Raw genomic sequence first — 21016 nt, 5'->3', positions numbered from 1 at the left:
CATACGTACTCAAAACAAAGTTAGGGGAATGCACTGCTGTATGAAGTAGTTTTTCATTGATTTATTCATGTATTCCTTTCCCTTTTTTCTTTTAATAATCAATCAATAATTTTCCATATGCTGATTTATTGATCTTACAACAGTTAAGTACCTAATTATACATTGTATTGTGATTGGTCAGTACCTAATTATGCATTGTACTATGATTGGTCAGTACCTAATTATACATTGGACTGTGATTGGTCAGTACCTAATTATACATTGTACTTTGATTGGTCAGTACCTAATTATACATTGTACTGTGATTGGTCAGTACCTAATTATACATTGTACTTTGATTGGTCAGTACCTATATATATATAATTATACATTGTACTGTGATTGGTCAGTACCTAATTATGCATTGTACTATGATTGGTCAGTACCTAATTATACATTGTACTGTGATTGGTCAGTACCTAATTATCCATTGTACTTTGATTGGTCAGTATCTAATTATACATTGTATTGTAATTGGTCAGTACCATATTATACATTGTATTGTGATTGGTCAGTACTAAATATACAAATGTACCTGTACTGTGATTGGTCAGTACCTGATTATACACCTGTATTGTGATTGGTCAGTACCTGATTATACATTGTATTGTGATTGGTCAGTACTAAATATACAAATGTACCTGTACTGTGATTGGTCAGTACCTGATTATACACCTGTATTGTGATTGGTAATGTCTGGTCTTCAATAACAGACTGGCAGATCATGGTTAACAAGGTGATGATATGAAAAAAGAAAGAAAAAATAATTAAAAGAATCCTGCATGATATTAATGTACACCTTTTTTTGCCTGACTTCATCCCTCTCTGTGATAAGATTTTATATAGTAACTACAGTTATCTGTACAGTCAAGCCTGTCTATAAAGACCACCATAGGGAACAAGTAAAGTTGGTCTTTATAGCCAAATTGTCTTTATGTACAGGTCAAATTGTGTTTGAATTGACCATTTGGGACCTTGAGAAAATTGTCTTATTAAGCAGGTGGTCTTTAAACAGAGGTGGTTGATAAGGCAGGATTGACTATATATATATAACTACAGGACGTCATGCATGTTTTAGAATCTCACTGTATTATTCATTGTGTATTGTTTGTACAGAACATTCTAAATAAGTATACACATGGCGGACAGTCTTCCTGTTTATGAATCCTAGAAAATGTTCTGTCTCTCTCAGCATGTCAAGGACAATTAGCATATCAGCAGTTTTATATATTATGTATGTACATGTTATAATACACATGCGTAAGATATTTTAGGTCTACTGTACATGAAGATGATATATTACTACATTATAATTAAAGTGACACAGTGTCATAGGCTATTCCTAATTAATTCCTGGTGCTTGGCACTAAAGCCTTTAAATATTTGTTCTGTAGGTCTCCCCAAATATTACTGTATAGTTATTTCAATATTGATTACCACCGTTAGTTTTGTACCTTACTTACATTTTGTCTTTCACTGAGATATTACTTCTGTAAATAATTCTCTTTATTTCTACCCCATTATGAAGATAACAAATAGAATAACATTTTTTTGGACTTGACATAAGATGTGTTTTGAATGCAATAAGTGTTGTGACTTGTGACATTATAGTTGAGAAAATTATTTTTTTAAGAATTATTGATAAGAATGGTGCAAAGTAAATGAATAAGGAGAATACATGATGAATTTAAAACATCTTTGTTACTAATAAAATAAAGTAAATTAAGGAAATCAGATATCATAGAATTATGCCAGACAATGTATCATTACAGTACTTGTCTGTCCCATTGTGTTGCTTTATGAATTGATTCAATATTAAGAAGACAGGACCAGTCATGCCATAAGACATCTATAGTTGCAGAAACATAAACAAAAAAAAAATAAAAATGATCGAGAATATTTCTTAATTTAATCAAAATAAACACACTGTTTGCTAAAAGACAATTTTGAATTACAAATGTGTTGTTTTACAGGTAACAATAGAATGATAAATGGGGTGTACCATTTTTATGAAGTAACTTGTCAAGTATGTAGGGCACATGTCTGTATAAACAATATCATTTTATATGCATAATATAATGTGACAGCTTCAAGTCAGTTCTGTCAAAACATGTTTTTGTGTCCTTTAAAGTGGTTTTCTGATTCTTTTCTCTTGTGGTTAGTACTATTATATCTGAATATCACATACAACAAAATAAGATATATAAGTAAGGTGCTGGTAAAAGTTAAGGATAAGTTTGTTTTGTTGGTACTTTTTTGCTGTGACAATGGCAGAATGTGATGGAAAAGTGAAGTGGTATAAAGTTAATATGATTCCAACTGATGCTTCCTCTTCAACACAACACAACATAAATAGGTATCCTTTATGATACATGTTCCCGATTAATATTATTACCACCTCCTACTACAAAGTAGAGCTGTCACCATTACAAACGATATCGATCGATTTATTGACGATTCTCATCTTCGATACAATATTGATTCCTATTTTCCAAAATTGATGTAATGACCGAAATTGTACTTAGTTGATGACCTTCCTATGACCCAGTAACATTGGAATTTCAAATACCAACGAATTGTGTATTATTTTTACACTATATCAACTGTATATATATTGTTAGGTTCTTGATCACTTTAACTCAATGAGATTTTCACAATTACCACAAATTATATATGATATACTCAGCAATAGTTCTCGAACGACATGCATTGTTTTTGTTTATAGTACCGATAATGTAGTACACAAAAAGACCGTTCCGGATTTCATTTTTTTCTCAACAACACCATTGTTTCGATATATGTCAATACATCGTGATATTTTCTTTTCAATATATATCGATACTTCACATATATATCAATGACAGCTCTACTACAAAGAATATCTTGGTATAATGAGATTTGAAGTAAAACCAATGAAATAAAGAGTGACATTTTCTGTTACAGAGTAAAGAAGTACCATTTAAGATGAATACTACCGCCATTCTGAGGGAAGGCCACCTCTACTCACAGAGAGAGGACAAAGAAATTAAAAGGTAATTCTGCTTCATCACAGTTATAAAAGTTCTCCGCCGTCCCCTCCCAGGGTCCCCACCTCCACTGCCAAATCAACAGAACTCGGCAATTTGGTTACAGTTTAGTATAACTTTCAAAAAAAGATTTCACCATTTAATATAAAAAACTAATCTAGGCAGCAATGTAATGTATATAACCTTAATGGTTTTAATGCAATAAACATCTTTTGTATTCAGGTTAGAGAACTTGGAAGCAGGAGCCAAGGATAAGAGCGAGTTTGAAAAGTGGCAAAACAAAATGAAAACCCAGGATCTGGAACAGGAACTGGCTGCCATTGAACGCCGTCGCTTGGAAGGCAAACTGAGTCATGAGGAGGCCATTCTGGCACGACAAAATCTCATCCGATCAAATAAACAGAAAGTGATGAATCACAGAGAGGAGGTAATATTATAATGAGGGTTTCTGTCTTGTGATGAGGGTTTCTGTCTTGTGAACATGATGAAGGTTTCTGTCTTGTGATGAGGGTTTCTGTCTTGTGATGAGTTTTGATGTGGTGAATTCAGTCATGTTTTGTATTTATATTACCCTAGCTGTTAATTGATGACTGATCTAGATAGATATGTTGATGTGTGATATATGGAGCCATACAAATATATTTTTTAAATAAACTTCAAACAGAATCTTTTATAATCTAATTTTGCTTATATTAAGCATTTTCATTGGTTTAAAAAAAACTGTCAGCCCATAACGTAGAAAAAAGCCCAAAACAACTTTTATATCACTTCATTTCGCTCTTTTGGGAAAAAACAGTAAATTATAATTGTTCTCAAGTGGTTTTTTTGACATACTTTTTAACTCTTCTTTGTTTCATCCTACAAATTATTTAAGTATACATCTACTATCATAACAGATGTAGCGTATACATCTCAATGGGGCATCTTATTATGTTGAACATATTCTTTATTTTCCACAGACAAAGAAAATGTTTGATGAATTTCTTCAACAAAAATTCAAGGAAGAACAGGAAATGAGGTAAATTACTGTTAATGAGAAAATATTTGAAAAATGATAAAAAGCTGAACATATTTGTTAAAAGAGCATCTGGATTTATTGTAATATTCATCACTAAATTCTGCTACTACATACACTGTATGGTGTATCTCTGAACAACGACCAAAATGTATTTTAATTAACCATTTAGGCTATTGGTGGAACAGACAATGCAAGGTCACAAAAATGCCAAAGATGCCACGAAAAAAATTCAGGACATTAAACGGAAAATTGGTAAGTGTATCTCAGAGATATAATGTAGGAATACTATGGAACATCTTCATTTGATATAGCTCGTGTTGATGTATATCTTCAGCTCTTACTGTGAACCTATTTTCTTTTGTGTAAAATTTACTTTTGCAAATTTTGTGATCTATGTACATAATTTATATTTGCAAATTGATATCTGCATACATTATATTGATAAGAATTATTTTTAAAATCTATGAATGTAAATATTCGTGAACTGGTATAGCTGATTCTATTATGAGATTTGTCTTACATCTCAATGCCCACCTAGCATCATCCAACTTACTTGTGGTTTTACATAGGAATCATATTTTTACACGGAAATTTTAGTTTTAGATGGTAATCATATTTTTACATGGGACTCTTAGTTTAAGATGGGAGTCATATTTTTACATGGGAATCTTAGTTTTAGATGGTAATCATATTTTTACATGGCAATCTTAGTTTTAGATGGGAATCATATTTTTACATTGGAATCATAGTTTTAGATGGACATGGGAATCTTAGTTAGATGGGAATCATATTTTTACATGGGAATCATATAGTTTTAGATGGACATGGGAATCTTAGTTTTAGATGGGAATAATATTTTTACATGGGAATCTTAGTTTTAGATGGGGATATTATTTTTACATGGGAATCTTAGTTTTAGATAGTAATCATGTTTTTACATGGGAATTATAGTTTTAGAAGGGAATAATAGTTTTACATGGGAATCATATTTTAACATAGGAATCATATTTTAAAGATGCTCCACCGCCGACAGAGCATAAACGATACTCTTTATTGTAACAAGAATTAGTGTTTAATTGTGTGTATATATGTCTAATTAGCACAAAAAATAATATGAAATAATTTATTTTGCTTTTGTTGCATGCACGATTAGTACTTCATTCCATAAAGAATATAGTGCCTCGGAATTTTTTCGGGATGCAATTAATTGTTTTTAATATTTTTATGTTGAAGTAAAATTAGAAGCTTAAACTTTTCAATGGTGGTAATTATGTAAAGTAAGTAACTTTTGTAACTGAAGAAAAATACTAAATCGTCTGCTCTTGTTTTTGATAGTGAAAAAAACACCATTTGTCAGCGGTGGAGCATCTTTAACATAGGAATCATATTTGTACATGGGAATCATATTTTTACATGAGAACCATAGTTTTAGACAAAAATCTTAGTTTTAGATGGGAATCATATTTTTACATGAGAACCATAGTTTTAGACAGAAATCTTAGTTTTAGATGGGAATCATAATTTTACATGGGAATCATATAGTTTTAGATGGGAATCATATTTTTACATGGGAATCATAGTTTTAGACAGGAATTATAGTTTTAGATGGGAATCATATTTTTTACACAGGAGGCTTAGAAATGAAAGGTTCAGAAGTCATTTGATTTGTAGTGATGTTAGTTTATGTGATGTTTTCCAGTCCAGGATGTGAACGAGGAGAGTCGGGAACTGATGAGACAGGCTGTTGAGGAGGTAGGTGGTGGTAACAATGTCGGCATCTAAGTTTATGTGCAAATGTGTTACAAAGATTAGCATTAATAGTGACCAAAAGTAACCAAACAAGTTTCAGGGAGTTCACAATTTAATGCTTGACATATTTCGGGATGGGAGTCTTCCTCTTTTCAGAGGATTTCCTTTGATTGAACAATATTTTTGATTTTAGATGTGATCTAAAACATCATGTAAAATGTCCTTTTCAAACACCTTGCTGCTAGGATTGACCACATCCCTACATATATATATATCACCTTAATGTATATTGCAGTTCCATACAAAATGGATTGGAAATGTTCACGATCACTTCATTGCTCTAATTCATATTCTAAGGTGAAAATGAGGCTAAAGGAATGATTTGAAATATCTATAGAAGGGGAATGTGATGATATAATATACGGCACATACAATGTTTTCTGATCTGTTTATGTTACATTTTCCCAGGCGGAAGTTGAAATGCGGAGAAGGATGGAGCTGATCCACCAGATCCGAGCGATGGAAGCCGTTCCCATCATCCGACAAAAGTTTGTAGATCTGACAGCGACATCTGGCCACGGACTGCTCAGCGAAATGTCAATTGCAGAAGTAGGTATATGTTAACAAAAACTAGTAGTGGTATAAAAAATGGTTTCTGAATAGAAAATATCATTTGCAGAAGTACTTGCGCTACCTGGTACTTGACTAAATATAGTGTTCCAGCTGATAAGTATTTTATCTGTTCTGAAAAGAAAAAACACTCTACTTTCTTTTCTATGAATTAATTATGCAGGCAGGACATTTTGAAAGGGGGAAGCTTATAGAAATATCTGGCATTAGTAAAGCATTCCAGATTTTGAACACCAACGTTGAAAGTTTTCAAATGTTTCTTTTGAAAGAAAAATAAAAACATCACTATTTTGATATTTAAAATTTGTTTTGAATTTTCTGCTCACATTTGTTTTTAATACATAAATTTTGATTTGCAACCAAAATACTGTTGCCATGGATGTTTCTCACACAAAAGGTCTGTTGATAATACATTTCTCTTGTTGATAGATCATGTTATAGCCGTAAGAGTTTTTATATTGAATACTGTATTGGTGTTAACAGTTGAGGGAGCGTATGTGTCTACTGAAGACAGCGGAGGAAGAGTTAGAGGAGCAGAGGCGAGACGACATACTGGCATCTAAAGAGGTAAAGAGCTCTTATATCAAACATTTACAGTATGACTTTCACAGAAAAGTGTACAGAGGAACTAAACGTGAACAAATAAGAAGTAATCCATTATAGACTGCTGTAAATATTTTATAGCTATAGAAAAATTGTACATGGGGAAGAAAGTGTTAATTACTGTAAAAACATACTGCTCTGGATATTTATTAGAAGATAAAAAAACACACAAGTTGAAGCAAAATGTTCCTGTAAATATAGACATCTTTGGATAGCTAAATGAAAATATCATACAAAGGGAAGTAATCCTCTAAAATGTTCCTGTATAAGCTAGGTTGCTCTTAATCAAGGTTGTAAAAGGGGAGGTAACCCTCAGATGGCGGAAGGTCCAAATACTGTAGTTGATCAAAAACTGTAAAAGAATATACTAATTAAAAACATTATATAGACTGTTCTGTTTGTTTGGGTAAAGATCATCATGAAAGAAGTGCCATGTGGTAGTCCCACAGAATATAATACGATTGAATTGTCCTGAAAAAGTCACACCAAACAAAAACCCTAATGTAATTTATCATATTATTGTGAAAGTAGTGTGAATTCTAAGGCCTCGTCTGGCGAAGAGGTGTTGGATACAATGTATATAATGATTCACATCGACCTAGACATAATTTCTTTAGAAATTAGCCAGATATTTAGAATGCTGTTATTTTTCTGTTCAAAACTGTATTACTATCAGATCTATCAAGCTTATAGGTATGTGAAAGAACTAATCTGACAGACTTCACTTGGTGAAAAAACTTGATCAAATACGAATATTGATGTTGATTATAGGCTAAAGACCAGAAACTTCTTGACACACTGGAAACGATATCCCGTCACCGCCTGGAGCAGACAAAATCAGCTGCCATCAGGTAAAGATCATTGTTTTAAGGTCAATAACCATCAAAACATGATCAAACCATTTTTCTTTTCATGTTTTATTTGATATGTATATTTTGTCCTTTTCAGATTATAGAATGATATTAAATGGAAACCTTACAATTAAGTTGTTACTGATGTTTTTGTATAGCTAAGACTGCTTTACATTGGTTATAACCTTTGTTTTGGTGTATATATTAGGTTTGAGCGGCGTAAGAAAGGAGAACCGCGACCACTCCAGATAAAGGATGAAAAACTTACAGAATTAGAACGGAGGCTGGAGGAACGTAAAGCGATGAGGAAACGTGAACAACAGAGTGCCAAGATCACGGCCAGTCGGACAGCCGCCAACCGTACACAGAGTCTCATCAACCAGAAGGTAGGCCAATCACAGGTGTCATAAATAGAGCATCTAAAAATTGTGTTCATATTGTCATATTTTATGAAACAATTCTTAAGAAATTTTGACATTCGCTTGCAAGAACAATTTTCATAAAATTTCATATGAAATTAACACAAAAGATACTTTTTATCAGATAACTTCGTCAATATAGATTACAAAGAATTTCAACAACAAAAATCCAGCATAGTCTATCATTTGGCATCCTAGAATTCTGATGGCATGTCATTGTTTACTGACTTCAAGTGATGACACAATGAGCTTACAGTCAATGAAAATGGCTCTAGGTTATATAGCACAAGTGACATTTATAAAAATATTACAATCAATGGATATGAGGCGGATTATGTGATATCTTACTTTGTCAGTTGATAGTAAATAGTAATAAATCAATGTTACTTTGTCAGTTGATAGTAAATAGTAATCAATGTTACTTCGTCAGTTGATAGTAAATAGTAATCAATGTTACTTTGTCAGTTGATAGTAAATAGTAATCAATGTTACTTTGTCAGTAGATAGTAATCAATGTTACTTTGTCAGTTGATAGTAAATAGTAATCAATGTTACTTTGTCAGTTGATAGTAAATAGTAATCAATGTTACTTTGTCAGTAGATAGTAATCAATGTAACTTTGTCAGTTGATAGTAAATAGTAATCAATGTTACTTTGTCAGTTGATAGTAAATAGTAATCAATGTTACTTTGTCAGTTGATAGTAAATAGTAATCAATGTTACTTTGTCAGTTGATAGTAAATAGTAATCAATGTTACTTTGTCAGTAGATAGTAATCAATGTTACTTTGTCAGTTGATAGTAAATAGTAATCAATGTTACTTTGTCAGTTGATAGTAAATAGTAATCAATGTTACTTTGTCAGTTGATAGTAAATAGTAATCAATGTTACTTTGTCAGTTGATAGTAAATAGTAATCAATGTTACTTTGTCAGTTGATAATAATCAATGTTACTCTGTCAGTTGATAGTAATCAATGTTACTCTGTCAGTTGATAGTAAATAGTTATCAATGTTACTCTGTCAGTTGATAGTAGATAGTAATCAATGTTTCTTTGTCAGTTGATAGTAAATAGTAATCAATGTTACTCTGTCAGTTGATAGTAAATAGTAATCAATGTTTCTTTGTCAGTTGATAGTAAATAGTAATCAATGTTACTCTGTCAGTTGATAGTAAATAGTAATCAATGTTACTTTGTCAGTTGATAGTAAATAGTAATCAATGTTACTTTGTCAGTAGAAATAGTAATCAATGTTACTTTGTCAGTTGATAGTAAATAGTAATCAATGTTACTTTGTCAGTTGATAGTAAATAGTAATCAATGTTACTTTGTCAGTTGATAGTAAATAGTAATCAATGTTACTTTGTCAGTAAATAGTAATCAATGTTACTTTGTCAGTTGATAGTAAATAGTAATCAATGTTACTTTGTCAGTTGATAGTAAATAGTAATCAATGTTACTTTGTCAGTTGATAGTAAATAGTAATCAATGTTACTTTGTCAGTTGATAGTAAATAGTAATCAATGTTACTTTGTCAGTTGATAGTAAATAGTAATCAATGTTACTTTGTCAGTTGATAGTAAATAGTAATCAATGTTACTTTGTCAGTTGATAGTAAATAGTAATCAATGTTACTTTGTCAGTTGATAGTAAATAGTAATCAATGTTACTTTGTCAGTAAATAGTAATCAATGTTACTTTGTCAGTTGATAGTAAATAGTAATCAATGTTACTTTGTCAGTTGATAGTAAATAGTAATCAATGTTACTTTGTCAGTAGATAGTAATCAATGTTACTTTGTCAGTTGATAGTAAATAGTAATCAATGTTACTTTGTCAGTTGATAGTAAATAGTAATCAATGTTACTTTGTCAGTTGATAGTAAATAGTAATCAATGTTACTTTGTCAGTTGATAGTAAATAGTAATCAATGTTACTTTGTCAGTAAATAGTAATCAATGTTACTTTGGCAGTTGATAGTAAATAGTAATCAATGTTACTTTGTCAGTTGATAGTAAATAGTAATCAATGTTACTCTGTCAGTTGATAGTAAATAGTAATCAATGTTACTTTGTCAGTTGATAGTAAATAGTAATCAATGTTACTTTGTCAGTTGATAGTAAATAGTAATCAATGTTACTTTGTCAGTTGATAGTAAATAGTAATCAATGTTACTTCGTCAGTTGATAGTAAATAGTAATCAATGTTACTTTGTCAGTTGATAGTAAATAGTAATCAATGTTACTTTGTCAGTAGATAGTAATCAATGTTACTTTGTCAGTTGATAGTAAATAGTAATCAATGTTACTTTGTCAGTTGATAGTAAATAGTAATCAATGTTACTTTGTCAGTAGATAGTAATCAATGTAACTTTGTCAGTTGATAGTAAATAGTAATCAATGTTACTTTGTCAGTTGATAGTAAATAGTAATCAATGTTACTTTGTCAGTTGATAGTAAATAGTAATCAGTGTTACTTTGTCAGTAAATAGTAATCAATGTTACTTTGTCAGTTGATAGTAAATAGTAATCAATGTTACTTTGTCAGTTGATAGTAAATAGTAATCAATGTTACTTTGTCAGTAAATAGTAATCAATGTTACTTTGTCAGTTGATAGTAAATAGTAATCAATGTTACTTTGTCAGTTGATAGTAAATAGTAATCAATGTTACTTTGTCAGTAAATAGTAATCAATGTTACTTCGTCAGTTGATAGTAAATAGTTATCAATGTATTGTTACTTTGGTTGATTACACACATGATGATGCTCCTTTGGATATTTCAGAAAGCATTAGAGGAGAACCGATGGAAAGAACTGGAAATGACGCGGGAACGAACAGCTAGAATAATGAACGATGGATTCCAAAGCAAGTCTGCCAATAGACTTGCTGTCATGTGATAAAATAAACGCTCACTCATATAATGTGATTCTCAGTATATAAAGCTGGCTTCCTATTGTTGTCTGTCACGTGGCAACTGTTACTATGGAGGAGGTCACCATGGCCACCACAGTGGTATGATTTATATCACCCATACAGAACTGGGCATTCCATTGAAATCCACGGAAATTGAAGTTTATTTTTATTTATTTCATTCATTCATTACTTCAGCATTTCTAAATAAATAACTCTTAATCATCCGTTTTGTTTATGATACACGGAAAATAAAACTGTCAAGTGGAAAAGAGAATTTGATACATCATGGATAAGGATTTAAAATGAAAGCATTTTGTTTTTGTTGTTTTTGGTGGATGTTTCAGAGATCTTGATGCACAGTATTACTGATATTATGTATGTGTAGAGGAAAATGAAACATGATAAGGGAGGAGTTTATACATCAAGTTTACTTTCAACTGGAAAGAATGAAAGTTAATATTTAAGAATTGGAATTGAGGATATTTTGTTCTGTTAAAGGTTTCAAATGTTTAATAATTGAAGAGACCTGTATTATCTACACTGCTGATTAAGTACAGAGTTTAGAAATGATTGAAATGCACGGTAAAAAGGGTGTGTCAATGATGTGAGAATTTGATATATTTATTTAGAGAGTGAGAGGGAGGGAAACGGAAAGAGAATAAAAGACAGAGAGAGAGAGGAAGAGAAAGATCGAGGCCTGACCGTGGCTGAGAAGTCTCCAATAAAGAGAATGATAATGAATGCATTGTGTTACCTATATAATTACCCTACTACCATGTAGTTATTCCTTCCACTTTCTCACTCCTGATCGTCCAGGCTGGTGTTTTTTTAAGTGCACTAAGGCATTTATATTCTTTATCACTTGTTGCTATATGTTATCTTTCATCTGTTTTGATTGGCTAAGCCTGTCAGTTTTGTATTAAGAGAATTTTTTACAATTTTACAATTCTACATACATCATGTTAAAAGAAAACAATCTACATAAAATGTATTCACAAAAAAAGTACTAGCCCCGTCTCTTCAATCGTTGAGATTATACTGCAAACTTTTTCAATACAGTTAATCCTGAGTTAGTGACCATCTCTGTATAAAGAACACTTTCTCAGGGTCCAACACAATTCTGCCTGTGTATGAAGGCCACTTGTTGTCTTGGTCACTTGATTGGTCTTTATAGTCAGGTTAGACTGTATTTCAGTCTGATTGGTTATCAAATCCTATTGAAGTTTAGTTGTGATGCCTTGTACATTTGTGTGAATGCATAAATATAATAATAAACAAATATGTAAAATGTCAATTTCGGTATTGTTTTGTTTACCTTGAAACAACAGCTTCTGCAGACTAATTAGATTACAGAGATTATCCACTTTCCCCAATTTCGATGCCTTCATTTTTTTCATATATCGATCAATACATGCTGTAATTTTTATGAAAAACCAAACATAAATTCTTTTGCAATTACTTTGAGGTAAAACCCAAAACTGACTGGACTAAATCATGAATTTATACCAAACTAAGCCTTTGCATTGCCGATATGTTATGGAGTTGTGACACAAATTATACTTTTTCAACAACAGTAATGAGATAAAAGCAGTGAGATGGGATTAAACCTATATACCGATATCTGGAAAAAAACAGTTTTACGTCTAGCGGTTCTTTGATTAGTAAATTAAATGTCAGTTGCACATGACTACAATAAATGTAGAATGAACAATCAATCACATCCTCGACACTCCAGGGGTTACTATCACTGGCATCATATCCACCCCTGGACTACATGTATGTTATAGTAGAACTTAAGGCAACATAAGACAGGAAATTGCATCAAAAGAATCGAATAAGGGTATACTGTGGTTGACTGCCTGGCTTTGAAGTGGGGCATCGCTCTCTTTGTAACCCAGGTAATCTTCAAAGGAAGTCTCTGCAAGCCTGTGAGTGGTCTTTTTTTTTTTTCTTCTGAGCTGCCTCCAGTTTCACAATGAGATAGTTCAGGGGTGGATATGAACTCAGTGATAGTCACCCCTGGAACATTGAGGACGAATCAAACCACGCCCACTCCATTCTGACGACGACCATTTCGTCGTTGTTCAGAGCTATTGCAGCTAAATCAGTAAAACGAATACACCTACCCGGCCGACAATACCTTTCGGTACCAATGGATCAGTATTAGCTGGCCGGCTGTGGTCCAGAACCTCGCTGATGATCAGCAACGAGAGTCGTTTAGTCTAGCATCAGAACAAGAGGACGCTGTGTTCGAGTGGCTGAAGGAATATAAACGGCCTTGGGGAAGTACACTGTATGATTAGCTAAAATATTGCAGCTCAGAAGACTTTAGACAGAAAATGGTGTCGTCTTTAGAATTGCAGCTATATTGTATAGGCCAGGTACGTATATATTCGTTCTACGTATAACCGGATACTCTACAGAACTGTTTTATTAGCTGCATATTGTAGCTCAAAAGACTTTAGACAGAGAATGGTGTCGTCTTTAGAGCTGCAGCTGGTGCATATTACTGACCTTTCCCCAACAAAATTGCTACTTCCAGAATCTTGGAAGTACATGGATATTTATGCCAGAGCTGTCAAAATTATGTTTGTACATATAATTAACTCGAAAGTGTGACATCTATATATAGGTAAATAATTGCATTATGTTAATATGATATGTCGGCGATGTAGCTGGATGGAGACAATGAACTGATCATACAGTGGTAAAACTGTCACTATCTATAATATTGTAGCTCAAATGACTTATAGACAGAAAATGGCGTCGTCTTTAGAGCTACAATTGGTGCCTATTACTGCTAATGGAGCAAAGTAATGATTATGCAAACCATTATTAAAACATTTGTAAGCATTTTACCATATTTTTTATATCTCTTACCTACTGTAGGCCATAAAACTGAACCGTATAAAATAACAAATTCTCAGCGAGACAATTTTTTTTGCATTATACATACGAAGGTCTTTTTGAAGGGAATTTATCCGTCAAGTCCACAAATTGTGATTTTCACGTCTTGTGAGCGGTACGGTAGATATTAAGAATATACTAAAAGTACAGACGTAGTTCTAAGTATTGGGATGTCAACATCATATGATTTACACCGCTGTGTCACTTACAGGCACCGGTATAAGGCGATTACTTCCCCTTCGAATTCGACTGAGCAAACGTTTCCAAAATATTTCCTCCTCCTTAGAGACTTGACTTCGGTTAGTATTACCCTCATTTGGCCATTTTACAGGACGTATGGCATCCCAGTTCTTTCGGATACGTTTCGGAAACTCACTGCGTTTCATATCGTTAAGCATGATAATAATACTCATGTTCTCTCTTCCGTCTCGATATGAATATGTATTTGCAAATTTCATTGTATATAGCGACCAATCACATTCTAGAAATGTACAACTTACGATAAAAACGACTTGGCATGAATCGTCTATAGCGTTCATAATTTGATCGGCTTTGTCTCCGCCAAGTTCCAGGTTTTTGTCCTCGGCGCAATACTCTATTCCGTGTTCCTCCAGCCATGGCGCCAATGTATTCCTTACCCAGCCGGAATCCTGTTCACTGTACACCAAGAATAAGTCATATGGATATACGTCGTGTTCTCTCGGATCTCGACACATCACCCGTAGTGTGATACTGTGTCGCCATGCCAACCGAGAGAGAATACCCATCAATATACAAACCACGGTCAGAATGACCGACATTAACAACCAGAACTGGGCCACACAACTGTCCTGGAATTCATCCATGGTTTCCAGGAATTCTGAAACTAACACCTTAGATCCATGTGGCGTTATGCACGAAATATCAACTCTATCATACACAACGGTAGAAGTACCTAACCAGGTAACGAACTCTAGGTTGTCACAGTTACACGCTACAGGGTTTCCCGCCAACAGGATCTGGAATTTATCTGACCTAGAACGGTGGTTTTCCAGAAAAGAACAGTCTTTGCCAGAAAGTTTAATTATAACATTGTCACGCAAATCCAGTATTTCCAGAACATACAGTGACGTTAGAATGTCCATAGGAATGCGTTCCATGTGATTGCCAGTCAGATTCAAAACTTTTAGCGAATAGGCCTGGTCTTTGAACGTGTCTAAACTCAATGTATTGATATTATTAAAGGCTAGATCTGTAAATGAGAGGTTGTAAAGACCCGTAAATAACGAATGTCCCTCCATACCTAGTTTATTGCCCAAGTTACAATTTTTGGCGTCCAGGCGCGATAGGTTTGGAAATTCGACAAAAAACCGATTACTCGTATGTGAACATTCCCATCCTGACATGATAAGTTGCTGTAGGCGAAGCAGGCCTTTGATGTATCCTCCCGAACAGGTTACTTCCATCACAGGGTAACTCACATCCAGCGTCCTCAGGTTGTTGTCGTCGGAGACAGTTGTGACATCGCTGATGTCGAAGTTCATTGGGTCATGGGACAGATAAAGGTGACGAAGACTTTGAGGAAAAAACACGATAGATTTTCTGTTCCAAATACTGCGCCGTTTTCTACTATATTGTCGGACTTCGTACGATGCATACACGTGAGTTATGGATGGAAATAGCACAAGGAGACTTAAGAGCTGAGGTGATTCTAGCACATTTCTCGACACATCCAAAACCTCCAAACAAGCTCTACTGTGCCAAGACAACACCGCCTCCATCGTGATCCCAGAAATGAGATTTCCGGCTAAGTCCAAACGCCGAACACAAATTGTTCCAAGAAATACGAGATCTGTTTTTTCTAAATAGCCATTTCTAGTGTAGCGGATGTGATTGTGTGGGAGTCGGATTGATTCCATTGTTCTTCCTTGGAGACCATAGAGAGCCCGCAAGACCATGTGGATGGACAAGGTTTTCCTCGAATCCAGAGTAAGCGACAAAAGATTTCTTAATGGCGATAGTGAACCGGGCTCCATAGATTTCATCGTACAATATAGAATAAAATGCGTTATTTGCGATTGTTCCAGACCTCTAAATGAAGTATTTCGGATTGATATCCGTGCCGTACCCTTCTGGAAAACGTTTAGTGTTTGAAGATTGGTTAAGTTAAGAAACCCCTGTCCAAATTTAAAATCCTCGAATATATCTATGTTCAAGGAGGTAAGTGCTTTAGCGTGGGAAATCGCATTTTCAGGATAAAGTCTTTTCAAATGAAAGTTATTGTTATTTAAATAAAGACAACTTAGTTTCTCCAGATGTTTAAACACAGATGAATCAAACGCGAAATGTTCTAAGTTGTTGTTGGAAAGATCCAACAGGTCAAGATTCTTAAGACTGGCAAACGCTCCTGAGGAGATCGTATGTATTTGGTTGCGTGAAAGCAATAGAGACCTGAGATGGGGTAAATCTTTGAACGAGTGATCGTCTATTCTTACAATGCTGTTGTTTCCTAGATTGAGTACAGTTGTGTTCAATGATAAACCAGTGGGTACATCGTTTAGTTGGCAGCCATAACATGTCACGTGGTACTCCCAGTCCGTGCTGGTGACACGCGTACGACAACAATCGGGCAGGGCAACTGTAACAAAAATAGGACATGTCAAATACCCAGACAAAACACGTCACGTGGTACTCCCAGTCCGTGCTGGTGACACGCGTACGACAACAATCGGGCAGGGCAACTGTAACAAAAATAGGACATGTCAAATACCCAGACAAAACACGTCACGTGGCAATCCCCGTCCATGCTGGTGACACGAAAAGAGTCGGGCAGGGCAACTGTGATATAAAAGGACTTGTCAAATATTTTATTATTAAATTAATTTCAACTCTTTATTATAGTGTTGGGAATCGGTTTGGGGACTCACAATCGATGATTGGGTTAGGACAACTTGCAAATTATCACAAATCAAATGTTTTAGTGGTATTATCCTATTGTTTTAGTGGTATTATCTTATTGTTTTAGTGGTATCACCTTATTGTTTTAGTGTATACTATTGTTTTAGTGGTATTATCCTATTATTTTAGTGGTATCACTATTGTTTTAGTGGTATCATTTATTGTTTTAGTGGTATCATCTTATTGTTTTAGTGGTATCACTTATTGTTTTAGTGGTATCCTTATTGTTTTAGTGGTATCATCTATTGTTTTAGTGGTATCACTTATTGTTTTAGTGGTATCACTTATTGTTTTAGTGGTATCACCTTATTGTTTTAGTGGTATACCTTATTGTTTTAGTGGTATCACCTTATTGTTTTAGTGGTATACCTTATTGTTTTAGTGGTATCACCTTATTGTTTTAGTGGTATCACTTATTGTTTTAGTGGTATCACTTATTGTTTTAGTGGTATCACCTTATTGTTTTAGTGGTATACCTTATTGTTTTAGTGGTATCACCTTATTGTTTTAGTGGTATCTTATTGTTTTAGTGGTATCACCTTATTGTTTTTAGTGGTATCATCTTATTGTTTTAGTGGTATTCACCTTATTGTTTTAGTGGTATCACCTTATTGTTTTAGTGGTATCACTTATTGTTTTAGTGGTATCACCTTATTGTTTTAGTGGTATCACCTTATTGTTTTAGTGGTATCACCTTATTGTTTTAGTGGTATCACCTTATTGTTTTAGTGGTATCACTTATTGTTTAGTGTATCATTATTTGTTTTAGTGGTATCACCTTATTGTTTTAGTGGTTTTATCACCTTATTGTTTTAGTGGTATCACTTTATTGTTTTAGTGGTATCACTTTATTGTTTTATGGTATCACTTATTTTTAGTGGTATCACTTATTGTTTTAGTGGTATCACTTTATTGTTTTAGTGGTATCACTTATTGTTTTAGTGGTATCACTTTATTGTTTTAGTGGTATCACTTTATTGTTTTAGTGGTATCACTTATTGTTTTAGTGGTATCACTTTATTGTTTTAGTGGTATCACTTTATTGTTTTAGTGGTATCACCTTATTGTTTTAGTGGTATCACTTATTGTTTTAGTGGTATCACTTTTATTGTTTTAGTGGTATCACCTTATTGTTTTAGTGGTATCACCTTATTGTTTTAGTGGTATCACCTTATTGTTTTAGTGGTATTACCTTATTGTTTTAGTGGTATCACTTTATTGTTTTAGTGGTATCACCTTTATTGTTTTAGTGGTATCACCTTATTGTTTTAGTGGTATCACCTTATTGTTTTAGTGGTATCACTTATTGTTTTAGTGGTATCACTTTATTGTTTTAGTGGTATCACTATTGTTTTTATACTTAGTTTTAGTGGTATCACCTTATTGTTTTAGTGGTATCACTTTATTGTTTTAGTGGTATCACCTTTATTGTTTTAGTGGTATCACTTATGTTTTAGTGGTATCACCTTATTGTTTTAGTGGTATCACTTTATTGTTTTAGTGGTATCACTTTATTGTTTTAGTGGTATCACTTTATTGTTTTAGTGGTATCACCTTATTGTTTTAGTGGTATCATCTTATTGTTTTAGTGGTATCACCTTATTGTTTTAGTGGTATCACCTTATTGTTTTAGTGGTATCACCTTATTGTTTTAGTGGTATCACCTTATTGTTTTAGTGTATCACTTATTGTTTTAGTGGTATCACTTATTGTTTTAGTGTATCACCTTATTGTTTTAGTGGTATCACCTTATTGTTTTAGTGGTATCACCTTATTGTTTTAGTGGTATCACTTTATTGTTTTAGTGTATCACTTATTGTTTTAGTGGTATCACCTTATTGTTTTAGTGGTATCACTTTATTGTTTTAGTGGTATCACTTTATTGTTTTAGTGGTATCACCTTATTGTTTTATGGTATCACTTATTGTTTTAGTGGTATCACCTTATTGTTTTTGGTATCACCTTATTGTTTTAGTGGTATCACCTTATTGTTTTAGTGGTATCACCTTATTTCTTATAGTGGTATCACTTTTGTTTAGTGTATCACTTTTTGTTTTAGTGGTATCACCTTATTGTTTTAGTGGTATCCTTATTGTTTAGGTATCACCTTATTGTTTTAGTGGTATCACCTTATTGTTTTAGTGGTATCACCTTATTGTTTTAGTGTATCACCTTATTGTTTTAGTGGTATCACTTATTGTTTTAGTGGTATCACCTTATTGTTTTAGTGGTATCACCTTATTGTTTTAGTGGTATCACCTTATTGTTTTAGTGGTATCACTTATTGTTTTAGTGGTATCACCTTATTGTTTTAGTGGTATCACCTTATTGTTTTAGTGGTATCACCTTATTGTTTTAGTGGTATCACCTTATTGTTTTAGTGGTATCACCTTATTGTTTTAGTGGTATCACCTTATTGTTTTAGTGGTATCACCTTATTGTTTTAGTGGTATCACCTTATTGTTTTAGTGGTATCACTTTATTGTTTTAGTGGTATCACCTTATTTGTATTTATTGTTTAGGATCACCTTATTGTTTTAGTGGTATCACCTTATTGTTTTAGTGGTATCACCTTATTGTTTTAGTGGTATCACCTTATTGTTTTAGTGGTATCACTTTATTGTTTTAGTGGTATCACCTTATTGTTTTAGTGGTATCACCTTATTGTTTTAGTGGTATCACCTTATTGTTTTAGTGGTATCATCTTATTGTTTTAGTGGTATCACCTTATTGTTTTAGTGGTATCACCTTATTGTTTTAGTGGTATCACTTTATTGTTTTAGTGGTATCACCTTATTGTTTTAGTGGTATCACCTTATTGTTTTAGTGGTATCACCTTATTGTTTTAGTGGTATCACCTTTTATTGTTTTAGTGGTATCACCTTATTGTTTTAGTGGTATCACCTTATTGTTTTAGTGGTATCACCTTATTGTTTTAGTGGTATCACTTTATTGTTTTAGTGGTATCACCTTATTGTTTTAGTGGTATCACCTTATTGTTTTAGTGGTATCACCTTATTGTTTTAGTGGTATCACCTTATTGTTTTAGTGGTATCACTTTATTGTTTTAGTGGTATCACTTTATTGTTTTAGTGGTATCACCTTATTGTTTTAGTGGTATCACCTTATTGTTTTAGTGGTATCACCTTATTGTTTTAGTGGTATCACCTTATTGTTTTAGTGGTATTCTTATTGTTTTAGTGGTATCCTTTTGTTTAGTGGTATCACTTAGTTTTAGTGTATCACTTATTGTTTTAGTGGTATCACTTATTGTTTTAGTGGTATCACTTATTGTTTTAGTGGTATCACTTTGTTTAGTGTATCACTTATTGTTTTAGTGGTATCACCTTATTGTTTTAGTGGTATCACCTTATTGTTTTAGTGGTATTATTGTGTGGTATCACCTTATTGTTTTAGTGGTATCACCTTATTGTTTTAGTGGTATCACTTATTGTTTTAGTGGTATCACCTTATTGTTTTAGTGGTATCACCTTATTGTTTTAGTGGTATCACCTTATTGTTTTAGTGGTATCATCTTATTTTTTTAGTGGTATCACCTTATTGTTTTAGTGGTATCGTCTTATTGTTTTAGTGTTATCACCTTATTGTTTTAGTGTTATCACCTTATTGTTTTAATGTATCACCTTATTGTTTTAATGGTATCACCTTATTGTTTTAGTGGTATCATCTTATTGTTTTAGTGGTATCATAGTGTTTATTTAATACCAGTTTCACCTGATCATTCTAAGACCGCCCTATTGATTTACTTTTGAGTGAGGGGGATATATAATCGGATACTTAAAGTTAGAACATAATGCAATGATATTTAATACCTACCTGAATAGTGGATTATCCAGAGATAACAAATTACTGACACACACACGTTTGTCTTCATCTTCTTCGTTTAGTTCTCATTCAGGAAGT

The 21016-nt window shown here is 33.1% G+C and overlaps 2 protein-coding genes across 4 annotated transcripts in view; one reads left to right on the top strand and one right to left on the bottom strand.

Annotated features, from left to right (window-relative positions):
- Positions 1 to 12542, top strand: part of LOC138334364 (cilia- and flagella-associated protein 99-like) — a 21085-nt gene extending 8543 nt beyond the window's left edge. For all 3 annotated transcript variants that reach the window (XM_069283024.1, XM_069283026.1, XM_069283025.1), the window contains 10 exons: positions 2983 to 3071; positions 3288 to 3492; positions 4025 to 4083; positions 4253 to 4335; positions 5783 to 5835; positions 6301 to 6441; positions 6946 to 7029; positions 7837 to 7916; positions 8125 to 8302; positions 11119 to 12542. In XM_069283024.1, coding sequence (XP_069139125.1) covers positions 2983 to 3071; positions 3288 to 3492; positions 4025 to 4083; positions 4253 to 4335; positions 5783 to 5835; positions 6301 to 6441; positions 6946 to 7029; positions 7837 to 7916; positions 8125 to 8302; positions 11119 to 11232 — 1086 coding nt within the window. In that variant the 3' untranslated portion in view covers positions 11233 to 12542. The remainder of the gene's footprint in view (positions 1 to 2982; positions 3072 to 3287; positions 3493 to 4024; positions 4084 to 4252; positions 4336 to 5782; positions 5836 to 6300; positions 6442 to 6945; positions 7030 to 7836; positions 7917 to 8124; positions 8303 to 11118) is intronic.
- On the bottom strand, positions 12536 to 21016 carry LOC138334363 (toll-like receptor 4). Its single transcript, XM_069283023.1, has 2 exons — positions 20930 to 21016; positions 12536 to 16772 (listed from the first exon to the last, which is right to left on the bottom strand). Exons 1-2 carry the CDS (start codon positions 20985 to 20987, stop codon positions 14344 to 14346), a joined length of 2487 nt encoding a protein of 828 aa, XP_069139124.1. The 5' UTR covers positions 20988 to 21016; the 3' UTR covers positions 12536 to 14343.

This window comes from Argopecten irradians, chromosome 11 (genome assembly GCF_041381155.1).
Source record: "Argopecten irradians isolate NY chromosome 11, Ai_NY, whole genome shotgun sequence".
Lineage (NCBI taxonomy): Eukaryota > Metazoa > Mollusca > Bivalvia > Pectinida > Pectinidae > Argopecten > Argopecten irradians.
The sequence above is the reverse complement of the archived record's forward strand: the minus strand, read 5'-3'. Positions and strand labels throughout refer to the sequence as shown.

Bases quoted from the DNA above. Each gene is read 5' to 3' on its own strand.
- LOC138334363 (XM_069283023.1), bottom strand. From the start codon at position 20,987: ATGAAGACAAACGTGTGTGTGTCAGTAATTTGTTATCTCTGGATAATC. The intron at 16,773-20,929 runs GTAGGTATTAAA...TTTTTGTTACAG, and splicing joins CTGGATAATCCACTATTCAG to TTGCCCTGCCCGATTGTTGT.